Raw genomic sequence first — 22,389 nt, 5'->3', positions numbered from 1 at the left:
ACGAGCCTTCCACGAATTGAAAGAAGTTCAATCCTTCCTAGGTGGCAATACAAAATTTTATGCGCTCACAGACGATACATACCATTACGTGCAATGATTTCTAACAGATTTCTAACAGACACCATCTGAGCATGCATCACTCTTCTTCGTTTCCTGTGATTCTCTAACACCGAAACCGAAATTTCAATGTGACTGAGAAAGTCGATCGTGAGCCTTTACGACACAAACTCTAATTTATCGTTGGTCATGTTCTTTTGTGCCAACAATGTTTGGCTATAACGATGAATGTATGCCGTTCACGTAATAAAACGAAATGATGGTATAGTAAATTGGATTACCGTTTGATATCTCGGGACTTCGAATGATTTCGAGTATACGTTTAAATATATATATACGTATTTCATGTTATATTTCTGCCAGTCGAATCACGTATTTGACCTTTTATCAACTCACTAAAAATGTATCTATTTTATCTGGAATTTTTACTACTTTCTATGAAAAACTAGTAACAATGGAAACGTATTCACATACTTGTTATTAGAATTATCACGATTATAAAATAAATGGAATGAATCAAAAAAATTCACATATAATCAGACGAAATTGATACTCAGAAACTGTTCAAACTCTATATATAAGAAACCAAATATTTTATTTTTTTAAATTAAAAATTAAAAAATATAAAAAGCATAATTTTTTTATCTTTTTTTTGAATAATACGTATCTAATTTTGTTCTTTTTTCGAAACTTTTAAGATCCTGAGTAATACAAGACAAATGAAAGCTCGATCCCACCCGATCCTATCCGATTGTGTCCGATTTCATACGAAGTTTTACGAATTGTTCCGAAGTTCGGGCAAGATTATTATATACTCCTAATAATCACATATATTAGTTATAGTTATAGAATGAACGAAATAGAATTGATTATATCGTCGCTTCGATCATTAGTTAGTTATTCATAAACGAAATGAGGATGTGACTTTTATATTATCTGCTCTACGAAGCATTATATTAATCAAAAAATAATATTAATAAAATTCACATAAAAATGAAATTCATTTTTTTTAAATATTAAATATTATTTACACAAATTTAAACTTAATATTTATATCCTAAAAATCAATATTTGTAAAAGATATCAATTTTAATTGATTTAATTTGTGTCCTACAAAGACAAAGAAAGAGAGAGGAAATTATAACTTTGGATACTGGATAAACTACTTACGTAAAACTTATTTTTTAAATTCATCTTTCTATTTTACATTTCAGTCTTGCTTCATTCACCAAGTTCAGATACAACCACAGACATCACGCAGAGAAAGGTAAAGACCTTGAGACCGACTGATAATTATTAGCAAATATTTGCTTCAAGATTACTCATTCACCGAATTTAAATATATTCTTTACATTCACTATATATCCATTATAGAGATACCTTGCCTCTCTGTACACGTATGTTCCATAATCTAATGATATTAGAATAGCAATGTGTATTGTATGCTTTTTTTATCGATCGAAATTGTACAGCACGAAATGTAAATTGCACGTATGACGCTGGTAATTTCTTCTTCAGTCCATAGTGGTGTTAAGTACGAGACAATTGCTTACATAATAATAGATCATTAATAACCCAGATAGAATTAAAGCCCATAGTTTATAGTTTCATTTGGTTACAATATGTCTCAACTTGATCGTTCGTGAATATCAATTTTCAACTTGAACATGCTTTCCTGGTCTTCTTCAACGTTAAATGTAAAACGCGACAACAAACATTCTGCCCGCAATTTCTTCACTCAAATTATAGAAGACGTTGCGAGTGAATTTCTCCCGCCACTTAAACGAAATTAACGCATTCTTCCTATACCTACAATGATCACCTACAATACGGTTACATGTATCTGCATACAATGTCAAACGATTAACCGCTGGCATCATTGTTGTCTCGTCCCCCAATTAGATTCATCCGATGCTTTACATGTCATTTATTTACTTGTCATCCAAGTTACATGCTTGCTCGCCTACATAAACATGTTGTCTGATCCCTAATTTAAATATATTTAATATATAAAACAATTATAAACTTGAATGTTATCTATAATTTTATATCAAAACTAGACATTTTATTGATTATCTATAATTTCTTGTATCATTTATCCATATTTCGTCAAATAAAATCTTAAGATTTCTTATACTGAAAATATTCAAATATTTTAGCTATATGTAAATAATTTTGAACATGTATATGTATATTTATTCACAAATATGAGACATCAATCTAATTCTTAGGTTGAAAAGGTATTTTTTAAACTGTTACTTGACAATTTTTTTAATACTTATTTATTTTAATACAATCATATTGTTGTAGCCAACAAGAATATACATGGTAGATGTATATAATATTTTATATAGAGCTTTCAATGGCAAGAAGACTCGTTTCATTTGAAGATTTGAAACGAAAGTGAATATAAAAGAGTAAAATCGATAAACAAAAAAACAATAGCAGATCTATGATCAAGATATTCGATGTTAAAAAATATACACATCACGATGAATATTGTAGAAATAATTATCGATGAAGTAATTCACATGGTTGGATAATCCTGCAAGTCAGTGCGTCAACTGAAAGGGTAATAACATGATGATTCTAACGGATCACGTGTGAACTAAAATTGGTGTTATTCGCCAACTATTAGGAAAGATGAATGACGTGATAGCCGGTAGACCACAAGATAGTGCAATATCATCACGTGTCATCATATGTTTCTAATAAATACGCTGTCTCGTCTACAAATTGCAATATTATAATAATATCTCTACCAGAGTGACGTGGTACGAGAATCAGAAGTGTTACAATGCTACATTGTGACAAGACGATCAATTATCTACACGAACTTATTCATGTGGCAAAGATTTCAACTCAACATTATTTCTCGAACTACTTAAATCACTTTTAAAATTTACTCCGATGGTAATTTGCTTTTTAGATAATTTATTCTAATCGCCAGATTAGAAAATAACTCGGGTGAGATTAATGACAATCATTGAAAGCGTTAATGCTAAAACTGATATATCAATGTGATGGAATTCATTGGATGCAAAACCACACCTAAATAGTGTTCGATAGGTAATACGAGCGGACATGCTATTTTGTGTATCCTGCCGTGCCCTGTCCGGTCTGTATGATTTCAATCATCAATCAGATAAGTATTATACCTCTTAGAGTCTTAATGAGCGGTTAAAGGTCCACACTTTCATCGACGCAATACTTGCGTAATTCTATTTATTCTTAAAGATTATCTTCCATGCGTAACAAATCTGCGATCAAAAGCTTAAAATATAAAGAAAATTTAAATTTTTAATTTTGCCATGATGTCATCATTTCTTTTGATGATACATTTTTTTTCGCTCGATTAATTTTTTGATTTTTAACTTTGAAATCTCTTCCTGATGTTGAATAAGTTTCTTTCAATAAAAAAATTAATTACGCATTGCTCGTTTCTTTTTTTTTTATCGATATATTTCCAATACAAATTTCTTGAGATTATCGGTAAAGTAAATGGAATGGAGAAGTCGAAGGGGAAAAAAATACGAGGATTCGTCGTAGCGCGATTTGATGCACGATACGGCTCGCTACGCTTGAATGCGATTGCCGAGGCAATGTGAAACGAAATACGGAAAAAACGCGATCAGCTTGCGCGCATGATAGACAGAACATGAAAGGGAGGAGTGAAACGAAGAAACCATTCGTGGAGGTGGTGGTAAATCGTTTTGTGTCTGCAGCCCGTCTAAATATACGCGGTCCTCTCCTCGGTAATGCAGCCTTTCTTGCACGAGAGGAAGGAGAGAGAGGGACGAAGAGAGAGAGAGAGAGAGAGAGAGAGAGAGAGAGAGAGAGAGAGAGAGAGAGAGAGAGAGAGAGAGAGATAAATAGAGAAATAGAGAGAGACGACTGTCTTAGCTTTTAAAGAAATCTCTCTATATCAATAAAATGCAAAAATTACTAACTGCACGTATCAAGCAAAAATTTCGAAATTTGGAATACAACGCGTGTAACTGCCATATGTGAAAAATTCACCCGGTTTACTCGCTTAGAAGGCATGTGTACGGATCACGGGGACGGATTTCTTAAAATAAACAAGCGCGAGATATCGTGTTTCCGAAGTATTCGGGCAAGTCAAAACATCGTGCGACACTTGTGTTTATCATATCGCCATTTTCCTGCAAATAACCTCACTTTCGATGACAAACAATACGCTCGGCCACTTCTTTACACTACACAATGATGAACCGATGAATCAATACAATATATGAGTGCTTACACTAATTCTTTTTTTTTTTCTTATAAATTAAAAATAACATAAAGTATCTACTAAATAATCTTTTAAATTTAGTACGATTCAAATTACGTATACATTTTTATATTCGAACATCTATCGTTTCCAAACGATTTCACTTAACCTGTCTGTGACTCGATTCCGGTATTCTGATTTAAACCGTAACTTTGACTTGACCAAGTTATTTTAGATTATACGAAAAGCAAACTATTTCTCGACAGTGCCAGTTGTATGGAATCACAAGTCTACACCGAGAATTCGTTTCCTTTATTTTCACACTTCTTCAAAGCATTCACGTGCCGGTGCCGAACGCAAAGAGAGACCTATTCATAAATCGAGAGGCACGTCCCGGCAAAACACACGTGACTCGACGTATGATCCTTTGAGATGTGCTGAGTTTCGCGCATTCCTCTCTATATAAATTCTTTGGCTCGAGCCAAGTGAATATAGATGTCTATATATTTGTCATGCGATTAACCGTGCCCGCGCGACGTTGAGTAGCGTGATTAACACTAGCTACCACGTGAATCCTGATACATATACTATGGAGAAAGAAACGAATCCGTTGAAAGTACTTGTATTATACATACGAAGCCTATATATCGGTTTTTCTGTCTCGTGCATTAATTGCTTTGTTTAACGTAGCATATTATTCATAATTTTTAATTTATTTGCAATATTATTTATATATTATTTAATTACGATTAAATCAAATGGAAAATATATAAAGTAAAAAATCAATTACTATTTTCGAAGCTATATAAAAAATATTGCAAATATAAATATACATAGAATTTTAAATAATGAATTGTAAGTTTAAAAAATTCATGATATTTTCATAAAAACAAGCTTTCGATGTTTCTTTTCATGTTTAAAGAGTGAAAATAAAATAATATATCTATATGATAAAAGAATCTTTTCTTGACAATGTAACATTCTAATAATATAAATATTTACGTGTATCTATTTTAGAATAGAATAAAATACTTTTTATTAAAAATTACGCTAAATACTAATAAATTAAAAATCAACGATTGAAAAATTATATTGAATTCAAAATTTAAAGAAGACTATCTCTCTTTAACGAGAACAAAAATAAAATCCGTGACAACCATCGCTACGGGAAAAAGATATAGAAAGCGTTCAACACGAAACCGTTCTAGAACGTCTAATATACGTCACATCGACAAAAATGAAATACGGCACCGAGAATATCGCGGTGCAAAAAATATCCCAGACGCGTCGCTAGACGAATCAAATGACCGCCCATGCATTTCACGCGATCGTTTATTCCAACTCGACTGAAGTTAGACGAAGAGAATATAAGAGAGGAAAAGGGAAAGAAAGAGAAACATGGAGAAACAGAAGACATGGTCATCGTGTTTATGCGTTGTAACGTGAGAAAACAGTCACATTTGTTCAAGTGATTTCGAGAATTAAAAATACGTCCAAGCTTTCGTAAGGAGGTCGATATATCAAGGACAATCGTGCCTTATTTATTCGACCGCGCTCTATTATTGGATTTGAACTCAACTGACAATAGGATCGAAATGGACATAATAGAATTTACATTGTAGTCATTATTGACGCGATGATGCGTGTACGCCATCGAAAACGTAACAGCGTACAATGATTAGTCGTTCAAAACGCGCTGGACCGAAGAAAAATGGCTTATTTCATAAATAACGCTTGTATGTAACGATGTAATAAATTGAAAATTGAATAATCACTTTCAACGCGTCCTATTGCAAACAAAATCTATAGGATGTTATGCAAGGACGTATTTCAATAGATCGATTAGAATGATTATACATAATAAATTTTCAAAAAAGAAACGTTTGGATAAGAAATTTAAATTCAATTTTATTTTATTTATTTCATTAAATATATAATTTAAAAAAGAATACTTAAAAATAAATATTTAGTAAAAATAAAATTAATAGTAAGAGTAAATATCATAAAATAACACTAAACTTGGTTAATTATGAAATTATCATCAATCTTAAAATCTTGAAAACTATGTATAAAAAAAATAATATAAATGATTAATCAAAAAATTGATTTTTCGATAGAAAAAACAATCTCTATCTTGGTTGTATTTTATACCATCCGAAAAAAAAATCTTTGATTAAATACATATATATATATTCTAATGAGTGAAAGCTATTGATTTGACGTCAATCAGCATCAATGAAAAACGAAGTAATAATTAAAATTGCGGAATGATTACATGATGACGCTCTATTCCTCGATTAAAACACAATGGATGTGAACATGATATTTTTATTCGAAGAATGCATCGATAATTAGATATGTTTCGAAACGCTATAGGAAATTCATTACCATATTTGGTCTTAGTTTTGTTAATTAATCGAAAAAAAAACGAGGGAAGCACATATAGATAATTGATCTTGAATTCATAGGCAAATCGAGAAAGAACGATTCTCGTGTTCGTAGGAAATAAAAAGCTTTACGGTGAAGGGACTATTACTCGAGACGTTTGACACACGAGAGCATGCGCGCCTGTCGCAACAATGTATCGTCACCCTTTTTCCACCACTGTGCGAATGCTGCACTCTCTTCCCTCTACAAGGGCAAACTACTCGCTTTACGAAGGTGGTAAGCCTAGTGGTAGGCCTTGGTCTCACCGCGAATCGACGAATAGCAAGCGCCGAACCGTCGGACGCACGCATTCGCGTGATGAGCAACGCCAGAGGCAGTCGGTCGCGTTTTACCTACTTTAAAACATACATCAACTCACTAAACTTCTTTAACACACAACGGCCACGTTGTCTTCGTGGCTGCGGCCAATTAGCCGCATATCGTGTAGCGAGAATCGCGATGAATGTGCGAGTAACTACGAGAGGGGGTCTCGAGAAAGAGATAGAAAATTATGCCGCACGTGAATAAAATTCATTTACGTGAGACCTTAGGTAACTTTTAAGCACACATCGCTATGAATTCCTTGAAGTCCCATAAACTTTGAAAGAAATTGATAGAATCGATAATGTTTACGCATGTTTACGATGCTTTTCAATCTTTCTCCGTGAATCATATATTTTTATTAGCTAATATTGTTTAGACTAATTATTATATATCAAGAAAATTATATATACATATATATGTCATGGGAATAATTGAAATAAAGGAATAGTTCTCCCGGAAGTTGTTTGGTTGGATACCAAGCAGCGAGCATCGATTATTTCTTGTTAAACATGGTGGTAGATTTCAAGGTGACCTTCATTTCCTTTTCTTCCATGGAATGCTACATTTTTTGTGTCTCGAGTGCAATAACAGTTACGGAGAGAAGACAAGCATGCAGCAAGATATTATCAAGGCTGTACGTACAGAGACTCATACATTGATTTGTAAATTAACGATGTTATATATAATAATATATGTACGTATAATATGAACATGTTCTAAATATAAATATATCTACATTGTATTAGCAATCCGCATCGAACACATATAACTTCCGTATAATGAGTATAAAAAATAATCTATACACGCGTATCCAACAACGTTTCAATAACTTCGAATAAAAACATAAATTGTCAATCAAAATCGTCGTTGCATGTCTTGCGCTCACACCTAGTTCTGACCTTTCTGCATCGATCGCTTGTTTCGCCTTAATTATCCATTTCTCCAGTTTATTTAGTCTCGATAAATTCTCGATCAACAACCCTTGCCCCAGGCGGTATTCAGGTAGGTCTTACTCTCTAGAGTCGGCAAGTTGTTTTCTCTTTCTCTCTCTTTTTCTCTCTCTACGATCCTGTCGCGTATCTGGAATGTTCGTGTGAGGTCGCGGCAAGCGCATTAAGCCATGGTCCGTGCATGAAACCCACCGTCGTTCAGCGTCGCCAAGCCGGCAATAAAGACTAATTGAGATTAGCGCCGGCCGTGCTACGTTAAGCAGGTGGCCGCCTGAGAAAAAGAAAGCGGAGAAGAGCGAGTACGATAGAAGGAAGAGCGAAGATAGCAAAATAGGGACAGAGATGTCACGATGAGACACGTTCCAAGTTCGCTATCATAGTATATGTGTAATACTGTTCCGACGGATGTTGGACACGGAATGTTCCAATGAACGACTTAATTCACGCAAATACATGATCCGTCGGCTAGAGTAAGCTTTACAAAAAATAAAACTAATGCGATCTGAAACGAGAGAAGGCTGAGGATTGCCTTGGCTAATTGAGATAGGTAGATTGGGTAGATGCAGGTTTACGGTGGGGTACTCTCGATACAAATGCCATCTGTGGTATTATATGATACATTACACTGTGTTTACTGATTAATGTCATGTTATATGCAGGAAATACTAATATGATTTTTCTGCCAAGAAAATGTGCATATTTACTTCCTCATATATACTCGGTAATGTAAAACGAATAATAAAACGCATAAAAAAGTTATTTGTTGTTAAATAATTTATAATAGAAAATAATTTTGAAAGTTAAAATATGAAAAATTTACGTGCCTTTGCTAAGCTATCTATAGTATACTATCTTAAGTATTGAGTTAAGCATTTCCTCTCATTATCTTATAATCCAATTTCATTCAGTTTATTTTCTAGCCAATTATCTTTAATAGCTATTTAATTTGAAATTAAAGATTAAGTGTGGCTTTGACTCATCTGAATTTGTGTGTACACGTGTTTAAAATCAGCTGGTAATTCACACGGAAATTATCAGGGTCGACAGGTAGTCGTGTACTTTAGCCTCACGGCCACCAGAAATCAATCAAGGTAGGTCAGGTAGGTATTTACAAATGTGTTCACTAACTGGACCCCTTGATCTGAAGATTTGTATTCTGCCAAATCAATCAATTAGCGACAAGAGCATTTTACAGCTAATCTAATTTTATTTCCTTCTCTTTCCAAACGATCCAGATCTATATTTCTAAAACATCATGTTTTCTTTTATTACATGTATGATTGTATTAGTTTATGTTGCTGTTAGTTTAATTGTATCAGAGATTTAAAGGAAACTAAACCTAGAAAAACCATTACTATTTATAGGCTGAGACTTCCTCCGTGGATTTTCCTCGGAATATATTATCCTTGGATTACAGAAATCAACTAGATTTTTCTAGAAAATTCGCACAAATATCGCTGTTTTCCTTAATATTAATTAAACATGTGAAAAAAATCTTTTTTAATTCTCATTTGCACAGATACACCATCGAAAAAGAAAAATATTGTTAATTTTATTAATTTGTTTGTTAGATAAAAAAATTATATTATTGCGTTCGAAATTCGTTATGCTAGATTTACACGAGACGGAGACGTTTGAAAGACACAGTAATGATCGGTTAATTTGCTTCACGACGAGATATCGTTGCTCCCGTTTTTATTGTTGTCATGATAACCGAATAAAGTGCTGCACTGTGTGATGTCACTGGCGATAAAGCAGTATCTAGAGACGATTTTTACTCTCATCACCGCAATTTTTACAATTGACTTGGTGCCAATAGTTTTCATGTTCCATTTAGACTACGCCATGAAATATACGGTTTTTGATATGGCGGATTCTATCCAATGTATAGGCAATGTGACTAGATAAGGCAGTAGCCATGGAGCAAGTACAAAACGAGAGTAAGAAAGCCACTAGAGAGAGAAAGAAATAGGGCAGAAAGAGAGGCCACAGACGATACTGGACTCTGCTAGATCCTTATAAAGAAGAAGAACGAACCACTTTAGATCTCTCTTCGAAACGATCCAAGTTTCATGTCGCAGATCATGTTAAGTCTCTACTTCCATTCTTTCGATGAATTTTATTTATTGCAAAAATTTCGTTAAGAATTTTTGTAAAATAGACGATAATAATGGTTCTTATAAATATATTCTAATTTTTAAAATAATATCGATAAAAGAGTATTTAAATTTAATAAAAAAAAAAATTAGAACAGTTAAAATATTATATTTGAAAAATATAATATTTGAAAAATTTTACAAATATTGTAAAACTACAGAATCGCTTATAAAAATTATAATTATGATCTATATTGGGACAAAACTTTTTAATCTCAAAAAGACGAAATAAAAATGTCGATTTATTAATGACGCATTTTTATATGTTGACTCTATTTTATCTACTTTAAACAAATTTTCGAGATATATATTTTATAATCGAAATTGCAAAAATATTATGCAATTATGCGACAAACACCATATAATAATAAACAGAATCTATCGTAATCGAATATAATGTTTCAAATAGTGTGTCTATAAAAAATTTCACAGACTTCGATATAATATTTCCGATATGTGCCGGCTTATCGTAATACAAAAGTAAAAGTAAATACATCGATAGTTCGTCGGTAGATTCTAAAACTAATTTTAATTGAAAAACATCGTATCAATTCAGCTTCAGTTATCGACAAAAAATTCATACTTGTATCAACAAATAATAAGTATTACATTAAAATGTCTTTAAAATCATTATTTAATGTTTAAATATATATATATAGTAATATATATATATATCTATTATATGTATATATATATAGTATTCTATCTATTATATGTATTATATATAGTATACAAATATATCTATACCTATCTATCAATTTAATTAATTAAATCGTACTCTTCGATTTTCCTCTATTAAAAACAATAATAGAACTCCGTTTATTTTAACTGTGTGTGTAATATATATGTTCTATTATATCTATTAATTTTTATACAGATATTTATGGCTATACAGATTATAATGGCTGAATCAAAAGTGAAGGATTATACTAATAAGTTCTAACTTCTATATAATTTTTATTTTCTAATTACAATTTTATAAAACATTATCACTAATCTCACTAATTATTCAAAAAATGATTCATTAAACTTGAAGATCAATTTATTAATTTGTTTTTTAATAGATTGGTTAAAATAGTAATGACTTTTGAAAATTTTACAAAATAAAAACATTTCTGGTATCATACGCATTTTTATCATATTTTTATCATATTTTTAAATAATAATGCTAACACTATTTTTATTTCAAATGAATTCTCATCATAATATATCATTGAATCTTTTTGTATTTTGAATTTGGATATACAATTTCAGTTTTTAACCATGATCATATGTTATAATTTATATTAATCTATTAACATTACCAATAAATTAAATGATCAATAGTATCTATTCTATATAATCAATTGTTTATTATTTATAAAATGACAAAAGCAAATTTGCTTTAATTTTACGATTTGATTAGAAACTCTATTTGAAAATATTTAATTTATATGTTTTCACTTAAATTTTATTTGGATAAATTAAATAAATTAAAAATAATTATAGAAATTATAAAAGCTTTCTCATTTGTAATCAATAAATCGTAACGATATTTTCATTAAACTGTGCACGATTTAGATATTAGATATCTCATACTCTTTCTAACTCTTACAAGTTTGGGGTCAACGTATAGTTCCGAAGTTGTTCAACTCGAACGTAAACCGCTTACGGTATGTGGATGCAGTTAAACGAGTTATTGGTTGTTCAGATATACGTGTAATTTAAACGATGCGGCAGAAAAGAAAATTACTACGCAGCCCCCACGGCTTGATTCGCGTAACGAAGTCGATGTTCGAAACGCGTCGCCGCAAAAATGTCAACGCGACGAGCACTGTATCATTACGTTAAGTATGTTTACAGATTCACGCTTTAACGGACAGTATAATTTATGCCTTGTACTTCATATCCTCGTTGATAAACCAACGATGCGCATGCGCTTTTAAAAATTCATTACATTATTCTTTGATATTTGTTCGATCGATTCAATGTGTTTCGAGAATGAAAAGGCGACAAAAAAATAAGAACCTCAGAATATTCTGATTTAAGAATTTATTAATTATTTTTAATAGATCTAAAAAAAATCATGAATATAATACGTATGTTAATCAAGAATTTTATATTACAAATAAAATTATTGCAATATTATATATTGCAATAAAATATATAATATTGCATATTAATAGTTAAGAGAATAAAATATATTTTTTATATGTGTCTTTTGGAAATTTTTTTTGCAAGGAATAATAATAGAAAATTTTATGATTAATGCGATTAAATGTATTATGCATATGACATATAAACTATGCGTATATGTGACAAATTGTAATTGATTCACACATTTAGAATTAATCTTTTTTTAATTAGGGAAAAGCTATTTTTTCCTATTAATAAATTTAATAAACTTCGATTGAAGCTAATTTTATGAAATTAATTGATATTTCTTTTTTTCTGCCTGATTTTTTTTATCATTTCTTCCTTAAATTGATTATTGGAATCTAAATTCGATACGTTATAGTAATTCGATCGTTATCAAAGGTAAGTATTACGCTACGTAATCTAGAAGCAACTGTAATTAATCTCAGACTATACAACCGCATTTCCTCGCTTGAAACATTTTTGTTCAAATTATTCAACCTCGTATATGTGTTTTGTAATAAAATGAATTGCAATCTGAACGAAAACTGTTTTGTTAATTATTTATATACTATTAAACAATTTATTGAAATAGTAATATTCAAAATAATCGAGAAAAAAATTATATAATATTCATAGAATCGAATTTTCGGTTCAATGAAATAGCAATATGTGATATGTATTCATAGTTTCATCATGCAATAGCTTTGCACGGTAAACTAAAATACACATCCATTAACTTGTTCTGACATCTGGGTCAGAATTACATGTTTAAGAACTAATGTTTAAGAAATAATTACATTATTTATCTGATTTGTTTTCTTTTATTATTTTTCTCAAAGTATTTCATTTGTAACGAATAGCAATACATGAATAAAATTAATATTAATACTAATCAAAATATAAACGAGATGAAAAGATAATAATAAATTCATTGTGCAGCATTAACTAATGAAAGAATCGAGAAGAGTTCGATTCCCGCTTTTTTTCACATGATTCTTTCATTACGTAAATGTGGCAGAATATTGTTCGAGAATTACGACTAAATTTGGTATTTTCGAGCATTCCCTAACCTTTAAAGGAAAAAAATTGCACGTATATGAAATCACAACAAATAAAAATATCGAACGGAAACATTCCTATACAACAATACCCAATATTGACATCAAAATATTTCGAATTTTTTTATGTTTCCAATTGATTGATTGATCAAAAATGTATGCAATATGAAAAAAGAACGAATTGAAATTAAAAGATTGAAATGGCGACTTACCGGCGGCGCGATGAGGCCTTCTAGCCCAGTCCTCCTCGATTAAGGGAGCAACTCTACGTGTACGAACAGTCAGAGGACAAGAAATGACGATAAGTAAAATCGATAATAGACTACTGTGGAAATGCATCTTCGGTACTTTTAAAAAAAGTCTCGTGGTATCTTTGATTCTCTTTCTATCTTTCTTTCTTTCTTCCTATCTCTTTCTCTCTTATTTTTTCTGTCACACTCGCGTTCGCGTACGTCCAATTCGCTGTCTCGTCGCTGGCACTCGTACACGGGTGCTTCAACGCATATAGCGCGTTTTTTCTGTGCGTTGTCTCTCTTTCACTTATACGTTTTTCTCTCTCGTATTTTCTATTTCTACCTCTTTTTCACTCTGTCTATTCCTTACATTATCTGTCTCATTCTATACTCCTCTAAACACGTATGCCCTTTTTCTGTCTAGTCTTTAGAGCCGCAACACTGATCTATTAACGAACATTCACTGCACAAAACTTTCTGCACTCTTTACGACACTGCCTGTTGTCTCACATCATCTCTGATTCTTTTTCCGATCCTGTATCGCGCGACGATACACCGATGATATAAAGAATCGTTCGCGAATAATAACAATAATATACTATGTAACGACACAATGACGGATATCGCGGCAACGTTTATGATCACGAAAAAGTCGGTGACAACGCGAGTATAACGATAGTATGCGTACACAGGTCGCGAACGTGTGCGATAATGATTAGAAACAATCAGCAGCGGACCCAGAGAGGCCGTGTTAGCCGCAATATTTACTGCAGATAACGCGACGAGGTATCGTGCACTGTTCGAGACACGTTGAACGAGCGCATCCGACGGCTTAATAGGCTAAGGTATACACGCAGGTTCGTTATTCTTTTTCTTTTTCTTTCTTTCTTTTAACCAGTTCCACACATGCGGAGAGATCTATCTATTTATTCTCTTTTTTCTTTCTTTCTATATATAGTATCTCTCTTTCACTCTCTCTCTCTCTCTCTCTTTGTCTGCTCGTCTTTTTTTTGCACTATCGTTATTTATTTCTCTTTTTTACCGAGAGAGCACAGAGAGTTTGTACGACTCTACTGCCTGTTCCCCGCCGCTCTTCTTTCTCGTTCTCGTCGTCGTCGCGCGTTCCGTGTTACTGCGCGCGCGTTTTATAAGGCGGTACACAACGAGCGACGAGTTTCAAGACGAGAGGGACACAAAACAGGGAGGTAAGCAAGCCGTACAGTGCTTGGCACTTCTCTCTCTCTTTTCTCTGTCACGGTTTTAACCGGCGCACAATTCCACGCACCTCCGCACCTCACTAACTCTCTTAACCTACGAGCCCTGTATACGTTGTCGTGTTCCTCACGATGCAACAACGCCGGTATGCGCATCTGATATGGCTACGATTATTCCGGGACTTTACAGTAACAAAAACGATTTAGAAATGAATAAACGTAATTTATCGATAAAGATTAACGAATGGCGACCATTTTCGATCGTCTCTGACACGGATGAGACTCACTTTGAAAACACACGCTTGCGCTTTTCGCGTTTGACTCGCCGGTTCGTTGCAATTGAATGTGATCGTCAACGCCAAATCTTGACCAAGTTTGTGAAGTGTTGCATTGCGCTTGCGCAGTATAGCGATATTTCGTGTCCGTATATATCAATTATAAAAAATCCGACTATAATTGCACGATTTTCAATTAGTGACGTTGACACTAAATCTTTTTTTCACCCATTTATATTTCGCTGTTCACCGGCCTCTTTACACGCGAACCAACAGCCAGCGTGCGTCTGACACGGTCGGCGCGTGACTGCCGTGACTGACTAACCGATCGTGAGTGACTGACTGGTGGGAAGCTGTTACTTGACTTGCTCTCTACGTCCGTGCCGCCACTGAATCCGATGTATCTGATCATCGGCACCACCGTCTCTCTCCTTCGGCTGCCTCGCTCGAAAAAGCTTTTGCTTTCGCGCTTGCGCCACGACGAATTGCTTTTTCGTTTTCGTATACGCGTGTGCAAGAGCGTCGTTGGTCAGTACGTGTACAACTTCACGTATTTATATACGTGTTCAGTTACGTGCGCACACTCCGTGTGTTAAGTTACTCAATACATACGAAAGACGAGACAGGACACGGCTTTGCCCGCGGAAGCGTCGCTCTGTCTGGCGCTTGCATTCAGTATTACTAGTTTATCTTTTCTTTTCTTATAATAGTTTTTAACCACGTGCTGTATACCGTAATCATCCGGTAGATGCCAAAAGTTGATAAAAAATTTAATAAATAATATCAATTTGCGTGAAATGAACAAATGGTTATGGCGCATCAAATTCGGCAATGATCGTTTGAGATATCACGTTATCTATGAGCAAACGAAAATGCCAATCTTATCGATTTTTTTTTTCTTTCGTTTTCGAAATCAATCGATCACGAGATCATAGTACAATACTTCGAATAACCGGGTCGCACCGTGTCTTTATTCACTATTTCCCTTCCGTTGTTATCTGTGTCGTGAATTCAAGGAACGCGTAAGTACATTTCATATCCCTTAGAGTGCGCTGAATGGCTTCAAGGGTTCACGTGCGTGGGAGATGTCGTGACGGTAAAGGAACTCTTGTTGTTTCTGTATTAAAAAAATTATTATCCCGATATATCTCGATTATTCGGACGAAACACGACTAGAGCACAGACACGATGCGCCGATGTAGCCAACGATGACAACTGTCCGCCGGCCAGTCGAGTCCGTCGCTTTTATGGGGATAGCCGACCACGCTGCCGCACCGGAACCCGTGCTCTGTGTATGCGTGCAACTTTACGTGCTCGATATACTATATATCGTATAAGTGCGCGCGCGTGCATTTGCACACTTCCTTTACATGTATATCACTATATACACGGTTTAGAATAGAAGATACAGCATTTGGATTTACAGCTAATTTCTTTTCTTAAAAGTCTCGCCAGTCAAAAGATGCATATACATATATGTACAATAATGTATATATATATATAATGTGTGTACCAACACTTACCCACACATACTACATTTATGTACATATATATATATGTGTGTATATATATATATATACACACACACACATATATATATAAAAGAAACAATAGAGAGAAAGAAGAACAGGGGTTAACGTAAAGAACTCGTGTCGTCCGTTCGTGATACCTCGATCGCGGTGGGTGTCGCGAATGACTGTGTTCAAGAAGTGTGCGAGAGTCACTACGCGTTGGGTGCCCTACCACATGCCACTACCACTATCATGATTTCCACTACCATCGTACTCGGCTGCCAGCACTACCACTATAGAACCAGTACGCACTACTAAACTCGGCGAATATATATCGGTATCAGTGAGTGGCAAGAACGAAATGTAATTTTTTGACGTTTCATACTTTCCTTGCTTTCACGATTATATATATATATTAGAAATATTTCCATAGATTATTGACATATTGATTTATATGTTTATTGAAATAAAAGAATAAGATTAGAAATATATTTTATACACTTATCTTATACTTTAATATTTTCGATGTTTCTTATTTCTATAATTAATATATATAAACTATACTATTTTTATAAAAATACAAGTTTTCTCTAAAATCTAAATTTTTTTATCCTAATATTATTTAAATTTATCCTAATATCGATATTTTACAAATTAGAATTATTATATCCTAATTTTCTTAAGATTATAAATGATAAATGATGAGAAATGATAAATATTAACTGAATGTATATATTAATTAAATATTAATTTGAAATGTGTTTCGTTCTGTTGTTCATCTGTTATTTATTTATTTCTATCATAAACATTTAAATTTTATCAATTTTATATAAATCGTATCTCGTATCTCTATTTTCATATTTTTCATTTTTTCGAATATACAAAAATTATAGTCATTGATGTCAAAAAAATATGTATGATAGATGAAAACAAATTCGTACAAATGAATGATCATTTTCACGCGTACAAATTATTAAAAATTAACGTTAAAATAATTTTATCAGTCTTAAGAGATGTATGGTTTAAAATACTAATATACTATTTGCGTGCATTATTATTTCCATTAATTAAATATAGTTTTTTATTAATTGAATTAGTTAAGATAATCAAGTAAAAAATTTCCACACTAAAGTTCAACTTATATTTAATAATTTATGATAAAAAAAAATCGTAAAAAAAATAATTCTTTTAATATGTAAAAAACAATTTTTTTTACAATTTTTTTTATTTTGCTAAATAAAACAAGCTAGACAACCTTTGATTTATATTCGTTCTTAATACATATTGATGAATATTTTATGTACATTTCCAATAACAGAATACGACGAACATGGGCATCAATGTGACACGTCAGACTTTGTAAGAAACGGAATATTACGATGTAATTCTATGCAGCTTTTTTACGCCAATGATGTAACGTGATGGAACGATGGAAATGGAAATGTCGCGATCGTTTTACGAAACCATTAAGCGACAAAGAGGAATTCCCGGATACATAGAAGATAAATATCCATGGAAATATATCAATGAGCAGAATATTATACATATACAATGAATGGATTCGACTTCGTTGATTCACATGTGTCGAAATGACGTAGACGTTAAATGTGTCTATATAATAAATGGATGCAAATCTACCCGTATGCCCATCGCATACGTAAAAACATACAGTTACGTATAATCTATATCTGCGGATCAACGAAGAAATGTAATTCATGATTAACACTACGTTGTCATCTCTTTCCAGAACCAGACATTAATGCTCCTTCCGTAACGAAATTTCAATCGAGACAGACGATTCAACGCTGCTCCCCCGAATCTCACTTCGGATCTAAAAATAGAACGGCGAAGGGTGTTCTCGAAAGGAATACGGCTTCTTTTCCTTCTTTTATTCGGCAGTTCGAACACCAAAGATCGACTGGATACAGATTCGAAACCACGGCAAAGAAGAGAGAGAAAAAAGAAAAAAAAATGGAAGAGGGAGAAGAAAGATTCACGGGAGATGTATCTCCTCCTCACCGGTCTCTTCTATTCCACTGGCGGGACTGGCAGCGGCAAACTCGTTACGAAATAGTCCCTAAGACGGGGTGACTAATTGCTAAGCGGCTTGTAAAAATTCGCAGGACAGTCTGTCGACATCGTGGCGCGGCCGTCTCATCGTCGCGCCGTTATACTTTTTGCCCATGCACGGTTGACTAGAGAAGAGAATGACCTAGAGGAAGAGAGATCGAATGACAGGGGAAAGTGATAGGAGTGACAAGGATAGGAGAGGGCTGCGGTGACGATGGGGCACGAACGGGGTGTGGTGGGGGTGGTGCAACGACGGATGCGCGAGGAGAGGGAAAGGGAACAGGCGAGAGAAGCATGTGCGTGTGAGGCCTTAAGGTGAGAAAAGAAAAATGGCGAAGAGAGGCCGAGGCTGCGTCTCGCGTTCGAAGGCGAGAGGGGACGACGCTTTCGCAGATTCCACGTGAGATACCTGCGGCATTCTTCGTTCTGCAGCAGGGCATTAAGCCGGATGCACATTCGTCGTGGACGACGCTCAGTGAATTCATTTCCAAGAAAAATATCTTCCGCCACGAAACGAATTTTACGGCAGATTGTGTTCGCGAACAGACCGCCTCAGAGAACTCTCACTCCGCTCCTCTCCTTCCTTGATGTGTGAACGGAGGACACAGAGATGCGTGTGATGTTTTTATTATTATTATTTTTCTTTTCTTCTCCCGTAGACTGTTTCGGAACTGAAAGTTCCAGCTATAAAGCGTCTAATCCGGCGATAAACCGCGTGGTGATTCTTTTCCGTGACGTTTACACGTCTCTGACACGTTTCGAGTCGCTGATGCGCACCGAATCGAAAATAATCTTGTGCGCATACATGTCTCATATTTGATTGGTAGCCTCAAGCGACAGTTATGAGAGGAAAAGTTCTTATGATTCTTCTAGTTTACCTATTACAATTTATGAGAGAAATATAATTGTTCCAAATGAATGATAAAATAGAAAAATAAATATCGTAAGGAAATTTTTTCCGACTTATAAAAATAAATATATATTTATAAAAATAAAAGGTAAGTAAAATGCATTTAATATGAAAAATATAAAAAGTAATTTCAAAAACATCGTATCATGTTTCGATTTTGTACTTTTGATATAGTTTCGATCTCAATATGATTTCCAAAATAAAGCTGTAAAAATACAAGCCGATGTCATAAAGATTCATATTTAACGAATGTTTATATTTATTCTAGTACGCTCATGTCTGCATTTATTAAAATTGTATATACTATACTTAACCTATCTATTAAAATTTTTATTGCTAATTCCTATTTTTATGATCCATTATAAAATTTGTCCATTTCAATGTTTAAAAACAATAATAGGATCAAAAGGAAAATTTTTGTCAACACCCACAAAAGAAAATTCAATTGTACATCGAAATTCTGATCAAAAAGTAGTCGAAGATTCAAACTATAGATATAACGAGAGAAAAAGGATCACGATAGCGGTATGCTGGTAACGTACAAAAGATCACGAAATGATTTATTTCAATTTTGTATCGTGGCCGGTTGGATTCTGTCGCCCATGGTGGCGCTCGAGAAATGATCATTGCGCGGACCACACACCGAATAAAATAAAAAAAAGTTCGATTATAAGTTTCGAGAAATGATTAAGTATTCATTTACTTTATAATCAAATTCTAATTTTTCTAATATTTTTTTTTTATTTAAAATATTTATTTTTTAATTAAAAAGATAAAATATTCTTCGAAAAATAGATTGAAAATGTGCATGAAAAATAAGAAATATGTTGTAAATAAATTAAGCCGTAAAACTAAACGTAAATTATTAATGTTATTAATATTACTTTTTTTATTAAAATTAGGTTCATACAGGAAAATAATAAAAAAGGAAGCAAGATATAAAAATAAGAAAAAAGATGGAAGAACAAATGTAAAAGAATAATTTAAATAATTATTTATGAGACACGGTTATGACAAATTTAATAGATTTTTGGCAAAATTTAAGGTGGACTAAGGAAGAAGAATCGAGATAGAAAAGGAATAAAAAAAAAGAGCACAGAAGGAAGAAAAATATTTCTATTCAACTTTCGATGAGCGGATGTAACGCTTTGTAGAGAACCTTCTGCTGTCCTTTCTAACAATGATATTTCTCCTCGCGGCCAGTCTTAGAACTGAGAAATAAAGTCAAGCCATTGCTCGCTTATAACGTGTTGAAGACACACAATGCTTATTGTCGACTCGTCGTGGAATGCGAAGAGCGAGATATTGTCGACACATGCCAAATGTGGACCCCTTCGTTTTTGACTACATACCAACATTTATGCTAAGTATTATTTCGTCCCTTTTTCTTTATAATTTATTTTTTATCAATTGGTATAAAAAGAATATTAATTTATATTTGAGAAAATAATATGATCTTATCGTTTAATTTCAATATTACTGAAAAATATAAATATTGATAAATATAATTATTAACTATTGATAAATATATTATATTATATATGATTATAATTTATTTATTAATTAATTTTTATCAAATATATTTTATTAAATATAATTATCAATTAATTTTTTTAATTTTTAATATTATTGAAATCATATATATATGGTTAATATATCTATATAAAAATTAATAATAAAAAGAATATTAAGTATATTTTTGAAATTTTTTTCTATAATTTCAAATTAAAGTATATTTTATAATTTCAAAAAGAAACAAATAAAAAATTAATTCAAAAAATTTTTTAAAATGAAATATTAATACAATATTGGATTAATTTAATTTCAAAGTATTTTAACAGAATATCAAAACAAAAAAAAAGATTATTTTTAATAAATTTAAACTAAAAAATTTTTAATTTTGTCTCCTTTTTGACTGATTAAAATTAATACAAACAAACGATTTTTGAGGAATTTTTAGAAAAAATATATTTTTCTAAAAATAAATTCTAGATATTAAATGTTCAAGGAAACATATTAATGAAAAAAATTTCACGAGATCATCCAAGACTCTTTAGGCTGCATAAAACGAAATTAATCTCACATTAATTCTTTTCCACTTTCACTAAAGGCTCAGTGGGCGAGCCAGATCGGCTAGTTTGTCAACATTTTATTGGATACTGACTGAGAAGTATAAAACGCCATTTATATTCGATAGATTTTATGTACTCGTGAGGCAATGCGCGTTTTATACAACGAATAAAATGTTCCTGCGAGATTAGTTACGAAAATTACGAAAGCAACTAATTCCAACGACTGACCATTGCTTATTTCTTATTTTCAATTTATCTACTGATGCAATTTTATAAGTGGTATGCTTTGTGCATTTTCAAATAATATTATAAAATTAAAAATTCTATACTTATTGTTATATAAAATGATATTTTTATAAATAAAATGTAATGAAATATCAGAACAAGTCGGTGCAAGGATATAGTTATACTACTGAACACATAGATTAGTATTACAGAGATTAAAAATACATTATTAAATAATAATATTTCTTTTAGAACAATATTATAAATAAATATTAAATATCTGTATTTTATCGATTAAAATTTAAATATAATTTAAATATGCACAGTAATCACGAAATGTAATATGGATTGAAAGTTGTAAATTTATTATAATTTATTTCTTATATTATCCGGATAAATGAATCTTTGGTTTTAATTATTTGATAGTAGATTGAACAGTTTCCTAATCAATAGAATTCTTAGATTATATTTTTTCTTATATTTCTTAATTTTTATTCTTTGGGTTTTATAAAAAACTATAAGGATATATTATTTATGATTTATGCATTCAAAAAG

The 22,389-nt window shown here is 32.3% G+C and overlaps 1 protein-coding gene and 1 long non-coding RNA gene across 6 annotated transcripts in view; one reads left to right on the top strand and one right to left on the bottom strand.

Annotated features, from left to right (window-relative positions):
* The window catches only part of LOC108001628 (dorsal-ventral patterning protein Sog), a 73,640-nt gene extending 57,160 nt beyond the window's left edge, over positions 1-16,480 (bottom strand). The window contains exon 1 of the mRNA XM_017062705.3: positions 13,537-16,480. Within this exon, the coding sequence (XP_016918194.2) occupies positions 13,537-13,663 (127 nt within the window). The 5' untranslated portion in view covers positions 13,664-16,480. The remainder of the gene's footprint in view (positions 1-13,536) is intronic.
* Positions 15,586-21,141, top strand: LOC108001630 (uncharacterized). 5 transcript variants are annotated; one of them, XR_009829267.1, is made up of 5 exons: positions 15,588-15,721; positions 16,652-16,861; positions 17,876-18,227; positions 18,305-20,507; positions 20,583-21,141. It is a non-coding gene; the product is annotated as an uncharacterized LOC108001630 (long non-coding RNA). The 5 variants fall into 5 exon arrangements; XR_009829264.1 differs by having other exon boundaries at positions 15,586-15,721; positions 16,661-16,861; positions 18,305-21,141; XR_009829263.1 differs by having other exon boundaries at positions 18,305-21,141.
* Positions 21,142-22,389: the final 1,248 nt, after the last annotated feature.

This window comes from Apis cerana, linkage group LG1 (assembly GCF_029169275.1).
Source record: "Apis cerana isolate GH-2021 linkage group LG1, AcerK_1.0, whole genome shotgun sequence".
Classification (NCBI taxonomy): Eukaryota; Metazoa; Arthropoda; class Insecta; order Hymenoptera; family Apidae; genus Apis; species Apis cerana.
This window is presented reverse-complemented; position numbering and strand designations above follow the sequence as displayed.